We start from the raw sequence: 8,358 nt of genomic DNA, 5'->3' as shown, positions 1-8,358 counted from the left end.
TTTTTTTCTTTAGGCCACCTTTCAATACATGGAATTCTGAATTATGTAATGAATAAAACCTTTTTTCTTCTTAAAATTAAAACTCTTAAATGTTCCATTTATACAGCATATAATTAGGGGATTAGCAGACACCTCTAAATTGGATGGTATCACTAATTAATTGTTCCAGTGGGTGATAAGTACTTTGAGAAGGTCTGAGTTAAAAGGAGTTGCTGTTAGTCCAGCAGGTGGTGTTGTCATTAAGGCACTGGACTCCCAAGAGGCTGACCGTGGGGGTGTCGGACCTGGAGGCTTGCTTTCTCACTTTCTCTCTCTGGGAAATTAAAAATGAATTAAAAAAAAAAAAGCTGCTGCTGCTTTAAAAAAATGTTGCCTGAGACTACATATGCCTGCTGGAGGAGAGAGAGAGAGAGCATGCAACTCACGAGGAATGGTTGCACTACAATCCCTTCTCCATTACTCCCTCCTTTTGGGATTTTGAGCATGCCTCTATTGCCTCTGGTATGTTTCTCAAGCTGCCAGGTCCAGGACTCAAACTGCACAGTCGGGCATTTGGAATCCAGCAGCCCTAATCACCATGTCATGGGCTGGCCTGAGTTAAAAGCTTCTTTACAAATTTCACAAAAGAATTAGGGCATAAAATAAGACAAAGGTTCAGTCTTTAAAAAACAAAGTAGTACTTGAGTCCACATCATTTAAAGATTTTTATAACCATAATATTCTAAGTATAACTCCATCCTATATATATATATATGTATATATATATATATAAAAATCCATAGTGTAACATCTGTCAATGTACTTTCAATCCTTCCCGCTTCACCCCAAAGAGCTACTGAACATTACTCAAAGGCATTTGTTCATAAGTAATATTGCTTGATTTACAAAATTCCTTCTCAAGGAAAAGGTCAAAGGTGGTTAATGTGGATAGTCAAATACCAGAAAAAAATCCTATGACTTTTACTCATCATTCCTAAAATAATAATAAACCTGGCTTGCCCAAATGTTAAAACTATAAAACCACACTGTGTAAAATGTACCTATTACATTTAAAAAGAAGGCAAATCCATATTTATTTACTAGCACTATTAAAACATTACACAAAACACATTCAAGTGTCAAGTAACTATAATGCAAGCCCTTGCATGGCAATCCAAATTTATTGAACTACTGATGCTAAGTTATAGAAAATTGCACCACTTTAATTAAGGCTTTTAGTTTACATTTGGCCACCTCAAAGTAGTTGTAACATTAGGTTGGTCAATTTAAATACTGTGGCTCCCTGTTGGATAGACACACAATCTTTACACCCAAACGTTAATGCATACAAAGCAACAAGGCATTGTTAAATAAAACAGCAACAGTTACTGTAAATTAGGCCTTGTGACCAATTACACATGATTAAAATTACTTCCCACATCCACATCCACAGTACTCGTCCACCATTTAACATCTCAACCAAAACGTTACACATGTGAAACAATCACTAACAGGCAAAAATACTAAACCTGTATATTTGGTATTGCAAATACACTTATGCATGAGCAAGCAAGGGATTCACAGTGAGAATCTACAGCTGCAGAAGCCTGAAAATGATTTACAAAAATTGTTAAATCATTAAAAAATTGTTGAAAATATACACTTCTTGTTGTAGACCCCCACTGTACACATGACTATAAACATTGTTCCCTATATAAACAAAAAAGGAAACATATAATAGGAGATTTGAAAAGTCTGGACATTTCCTTCCCAACAGATATTAAAGGCAACGTCTTTAATCTAAGACATTATACTGAAAGGACTATCATATTTTATAGACAAGATCACTGTCTCCACAGGTTTTTTAAAAATTAAAAAAACTATATAGCTGTGTTAATCAAAGCGCTTATTTTGTACAATACAATGATAATGACCTTGAATTTCTTAAAAAAAAAAATTACAATAAGCTACAAGTATCAAAGAAGCGAAGTTATCTGGAGTAGTCTATATAGGAGCTCTTTGGACTTTCTTTTATTATGCTAAAATAGTGGTGCTTTTAGGATTTACATTATTGTACTCTCCAATACAAAGTATGGGGTGTGTTAAAGTATACAGTACACCATGTTCATACATGTACAACATTGGTGGATGAAGAATGTCTCTTAGCAGTAATACTGGATGTAGCCTCTGGTTTTACCAGCTGCATACTCTAGGACTAATATATAAGTAAAAATCTCTTGTGATACTGGAAAGTGATTAGAATGTGCAAACTGATATAGTAGCTTTCATCCGCCTCTTAAAGGGTACCACCACAGGAAAGTCCATTTAAGATGTTGGTAGGTTTAACAAAGTTGGAATGCTGGCACTGTTGAATTGGGCAACAGTTTTTCATACCTGTCAAAAGAGAAAAAATAACTTAATGGAGAAATGGATTGAAAACAATACTCTGAAACATACAAAGGAAATAGTAAGACAACAGTCTTCAAGTGTTACAAATTAATATAGTGTAAGCAAGGACATTTTCATCTTTCCATTCCCAAAAGATAAAAAGTCTACTGTGCTTGACCTCTTGAAAGGCAAGTCAAATGAAAATTTTAGAAACAGAAAGGGAAATGCCTTTGTATAAATTTCTGTGTACCACCTTCCCAAGATTAAAAAGGAAAAGTAACCATACGTAACTTTTTAGATTGGGCCAGTCCCATAGCCTAGTGGTTAATGGAGCTGGAACCCACAGGGCCAACTGTGGTTCAAATCCCAGTTCTGGTGGCTTAAGAGACATACCAGGCATGTGTACATGCAAGCCCCAAATCCTGACAGGGTGGAAAAATGGAGAAGGGAATTCAGTATGACCATGTCGTATTGTGGAGGGGTGGGCTACCTTTTTTCATAACTCTTTCAATAAACGAGGCGAAAAACCTGGCTCAGAGAAGTAGATGCATCTTTATAGCTTTACAGTGGACAGATATATACTTTCTAATTTCGTACCTATTAACTCTAAAATGGATGCCAGAAAAAGCTGGTATTCACTAAAATCACATGTAATCAGGGTCTGCGAAAATGATTTCTGAGAGATGTAAAAGAAGTAAAATCAGAACACACTGTCTATTCAACATATATTTACTTTGGCTATTTTCTGCATACATGCCTGGGTCAAAACAATGTTTCTTTTCTTTTTCTTTTTTTTTTACTTTTCCTGGGGATCAGTCTTCTTGTCAACTACAGAAAGGTTGTTCATATAGATGTGGGTTAATATAGATGTGGCTGCCAAAATAACTGTCACAATGTCTGGAAATGTACTTCTCATTCTGAGTCTGGATGAAGTCTGCAATCTAGTTTCCTAAATTCTTGCACAGTGGAAAGAACAGATGGGAGTGTGAGTTCAGGCACATGTGTGCTGCTAAGAATGGGCATGTGGTCAGGAATGAGAGGGTGTTTAGAATGAGTCTTGATATCACTCAACAGGAAGCCCTAAATGGAAGATAGGACAAAACATCTATAAAGATAAAGGAACTATGATATTATAGTAGGGGGCTAATGAACACAGGTGCATGCAGTCACCAACGTCAACCGTTCCCACGAATAGAGAACAGAGAAATCACAGTTTGATGTTAATCAAATACAACATCGTTGGCAAACAGCAGGAGCTAATAGGTAACTGTTACTATACGCCAGGCACTGATATAACTGCTTTAACAAGTACTAACTTCGTTTAACCCGAGTGTTTCTGAAACCTTTATCAAAATGTTGTGAGCTCAGTTTCCTATGCTGTCTGCCATCTCATACTCTGTGTTATTTGTGGTGCTCTCTCCTGGGGAAACCTACATACTTAACAGGGATATGGTCTATTTGTTCTCCAAATCTGATTAGCTTAGGTGTTTTTCTTTTCCTTATTTTTTTGACAAGAAAGAGGGTGAGTGGATGAGAGAAAGAGAGAGAGAGAGAAAGAAAATGTGTACATGAAGAGTGCATGTAGGTACCCTGCTATGGGGCCTGGTCATGCTACAATCCATTTTCCTCCAATTCTCTATCTCCTTTGACTCCTGGACACGCATACTCAGCATGCAAGACTCCAGGCTGGTTCTTGCACCCTGACTGGCTATGTGATCTGGTTACCTTGATATGCAGATACAGTTAAACAATTAAACACTATGTTACAGGGCAGCCGCTGACAGACTTTCTCTGCATCCCTAGTCCCCACCTGACAGATGTGACTCCTCAATTATATGCTCCTGTAGTAGAGTGACTACAGTATAGTTACTAAGCATGGACTCAGGAGCCAGCTTGCTTATCTGAATTCTGGCTGTGCTATTTACTAACTGTAGGGCTAGAACAAGTAACAATTTTTTGTGCCTCAGTTCCTTCACCTGTAATATTGGACTATTTAATAGTTCTTGCTTCATAGGACTGTTTTGAGTATTCTTAAGAGTGGCTGACACACAGTAGATATGTCAGAGATTTTATCAGTAGTACAATACTGGCTCTGTCCTATCATAGCATTTATCACATTTATGATAATCTCTTCCACTAAACCTTAATTAGCCTAAGGCAATTAAGAGGCAAGGAGAAAAGGTTGGCCCTATTCACACCTGGGTTGTCTGTACATACCAGCATCCCATCAGGGCATAAGTATACACTGAATGAACTTATTTAGAATATTCACTTACACGGAATACCTTATATCTAATGATGATAGGTAAGTAAGATATTTATTTCAATTAATCTACTAACCATACTAGCTCATAAGTATCTTAAAAAGTTACCATTTATTCTTCAGAACTAACAAAAACAAATTCTACCTTTACTTTCATGATAGTGTGTCCTTAAGGAAGTTGAGCAATTAAAAGTTAGAGGGAAAGTAAATGAACATACCTGGCTCAGAGCTACAAAGCATTTAGTACATTAAAGCAGCTGACATGATGACTTTTTGCGGGCCTTCCCAGGCACTGGAGTTTTTCTGTTAATTTGCCGCACTAGGTCATAAAAGATCTGTAAACATATTCATTTTTCTTTTTAATTTGTAAGAGAAAAATACCCCAAAAGCAAAAGTCTAAAAATAAAATACAAAATGAAAAATTTCGCGGATATAAGTGAACCCTCAGAAAGCAGATATTCTGCTGTTATGGAGTAAAAGTAAAACCAGGTGTTCTTATAAATGCCAAGGTCTTTGTTTATTTTTGGGGAGGGCTAAAACGGTTCTCCTTAAAATAGTACTTGAAGAAAAGAGCTTATCTTAGTTCAATTAGAACATTTACCATCAGGCACAGAAAAACATCTTTGATGTATAATGACTTTAACGCTGTCTTGCCGAATTTTAGTCTGTTGACACAACACCCCTCATGTACACCTGAAGACTTAATTTCTCTTCCCCACCCCTATCTTTTCTGTCCACTCTTCATTTTTCATGGTAAATTTTAATGAACCGCATTTAAAACAAGAGATCGAAATACTACTGTGACTTATTTACACACGTTTTTAAGAAAAAAAAATTTTTTTTTTTTGCTTCCAAGAGCAACATATCTCATACAATGTACATATTACTTGGGGTTGTTTTAATATACACAATTTTTTCTCTTTGAATTTGGAATGCTATGAAGAGCTATTGTAAGTATATATGATCATACCTCATTAACATTTATTTTTGATTTTGCAGAAGATTCTAAAAATGCACAGTTGTTCCATTGTCTTGCTAGATTTTGACCTTGTTCCTTTCCTACAACTCTTTCATCTTCCAAGTCACACTTATTACCAACCAGAATCATTGGAACCTAAAAATGTATTTGCAGGGATAAAAAAAATAATAATAAAAAAGTAAGTATGCTATACAAATTCATATCAGAAGACTTATTAAGAGTCAACCTTAAGGACTACTTTTATATGACACTAGAGAAAACTACCAAATGATGTGCGATAAAATGAAAGCCTTAATAATGTTCATCTGTGAGACTTAAAAAATACATATTAACTTTCAGGTCTATTATACTGTCAGTTATCTCCACTGCCCTCTCTTCTCTTGGAGGTGGTCAAATATATCCAAAGGAAAAAAGAAAAAAATAGACTGAGCACTCTCATATATATTATGTCAATGTGGATATAACAAGGTCAATGTAGATAAAAATCAGAATCTTTTGAGTAAGACCTATAGCTATGATCTACTTATAAAAGAGGGAAAAAAAAACTTTAAAATTATATCACAATGAACTTAGAAAAGTAGTTAACGAAACACATAAACATTTTAAAAAGAAGCGCAAATGGGTGTTACTGTGAAAAACCAATATATTTCAACATTTAAAAATGTTTCTCTAAAGGGTGTGAATCAACTCAATTTTCTGGTTTCCTGACATGCACTTATCAAATTAGCATTCTTAATTGCATAACACAAAAAGGAGAAATTTAGAAGGTTCCTAAAGTACAATCTTTAGTTTCTTGTATAAGTCTTGAGCTAAAAAGCCACAAATTATAGTCAACTTTTAACTTACAAAAAGTCAAAGTCACTTATTGATGGCATCATGTGTTTGAAATATGTGTTGTTTGTACTTTTAAAAATACAGTATAGGCAAAAATACCAATTATTCTATAAAACCATCAAAAAGCATTTAGAAAGCAGCTTTAAAAATTTTTTTTTGGAAAAAAAAATCCAAGTGAGAAATAGGGCTTTTCAGAAAAATATTCAGAGTTTATGATTAGATATTTAACAAATACTCATTTGGAAGCCCTCAAAATGGCAGCAGTTACCATGACTGTCTCCCAGATCTCACAATATTTGCTACTTTAACTACAGTACAGTGGTTCTTAAAGCATACCCACATTGGCAGCATCAATACCAACTGGCAACTTACTAGAAATGCTAATTCTTAAACTCTACTCTAGCCTTACTGAAGGAAAAATTCTGGGAGCTAGATCCAGCAGTCTGTATTTTAACTAATCCTATAGGTAATTCAGAGGCAAGATCAATTTTGATAATCACTATTATATGAGAGGACTTCAAAAAGTTCATGAAAAATGGAAATTCATGTAGTCTCTCTATAATATGCATTTCCCATCCATTTTCAAAGGATCTTCTTATACAGTATGATGAAGAATTAAAATAATCTTTTTGAAGTTGCCTACAGTATTAAATTCCATTATAGCATACTCTGAAGGGGCACTTAAATGTCAGAATCAGATGTACTTGTTTTCTTCTTTAAAAATGATCATTATGCTGCTTTTCCTCTGTCCTAGTTGCTTGAAGTATGTTCATATATATGCCTGGCTCTTGTTAAAGAGGCTCTCAAATCTATCAGAATTGAGGCCAGAACATTATTTACTTTATTAGTGATATTAGCCTTCTATAGCCCTCTTTCCTCTGTATTAAGTGTGTGGCTTAAAAACAAAAAAGGTGAAATATTTAATTTTTATAGGATAAAGGGAAAGGAGGAAATTTCTCACTTTACATATAAATTTGAAACATGTGTAAGTGTTAAAGACATATTAATATTTTTTTGTCTTTCAAGGAAAAGGCTTAAAACAAGACAAAACAGACTCCCAAAATACATAAGCTTAAAATTAGGTTTAAATTTAAACTTTAAAATGGGATACCATTGTAATAAGAATCTTCAGATAAAATACATTTATTACAAAGTCAGCTTACATCATCAGTGTCTTTAACTCGAAGAATCTGTTCTCTCAGATCTTGTAAATCATTAAATGTGGACTGTGCTGTGATGGAATAAACTAATGCAAAGCCTTGTCCATTTTTCATGTACAAATCCCTCATTGCTGTAAATTGTTCCTATAGAAGAAAGATGAAGAAAAACGTTATGACAGTTAATTTGACAATTTTCAATGTCTATAGTCACAATTCAATGAAGAATATTGTAGTATTATGTAACATTCCTTAAAATTACAGTTCATGGCTAGATACTATTTGAAAAACTGGTATTTCAAGAAATAATATAGTAAAGTTGATTCACATACAATAAGTATATTCAAGCAGAACAGAAATACTGTGCCTCCAAAAGCTGATGAAAGCTTTTATGGCATCGTCATGTATAGTGCACCCTAACCATATCCCCATTACCCATGGCTGGCTCATGACGCTGGAGAATTCTGTGGGGTCCATCACTATGCTTACCTATATATATCGCCATATTCCACATTACTCCTCTTTCACTAGACTGTGAGCATTTGAGGATAAGAACAAGGAGCCTGGTACATATCTTGTACTCAATACCATACACCTAGAACAAATATTCCCTTTACCTTCAAATCTCTACAAATCTAGTTAGTCTGCAAATACTTTGGAGGAGGAAATATACCAATCGAAATATTTCACATAACCACTGATGAATTAATGCTTAAGGATTTTCTACATTATTTGAAATATGATAATACATTAAGTTG

The 8,358-nt window shown here is 34.6% G+C and overlaps 1 protein-coding gene across 2 annotated transcripts in view; it reads right to left on the bottom strand.

Annotated features, from left to right (window-relative positions):
• Positions 1-1,118: 1,118 nt before the first annotated feature.
• Positions 1,119-8,358, bottom strand: part of RAP1B (RAP1B, member of RAS oncogene family) — a 40,985-nt gene continuing 33,745 nt past the window's right edge. Inside the window, exons 5-8 of one of the 2 annotated variants that reach the window (XM_006147288.3) lie at positions 7,607-7,747; positions 5,601-5,744; positions 4,849-4,965; positions 1,119-2,373 (exon numbers count right to left, since the gene is read on the bottom strand). In XM_006147288.3, the coding sequence (XP_006147350.1) occupies positions 4,879-4,965; positions 5,601-5,744; positions 7,607-7,747 (372 nt within the window). In that variant the 3' untranslated portion in view covers positions 1,119-2,373; positions 4,849-4,878. Of the gene's footprint in view, positions 2,374-4,843; positions 4,966-5,600; positions 5,745-7,606; positions 7,748-8,358 lie in introns of those variants that run through there. The other variant, XM_027771365.1, reaches the window with a different exon arrangement.

Source organism: Tupaia chinensis, unplaced genomic scaffold (genome assembly GCF_000334495.1).
Source record: "Tupaia chinensis unplaced genomic scaffold, TupChi_1.0 Scaffold000208_1, whole genome shotgun sequence".
NCBI lineage: Eukaryota > Metazoa > Chordata > Mammalia > Scandentia > Tupaiidae > Tupaia > Tupaia belangeri.
The sequence above is the reverse complement of the archived record's forward strand: the minus strand, read 5'-3'. Positions and strand labels throughout refer to the sequence as shown.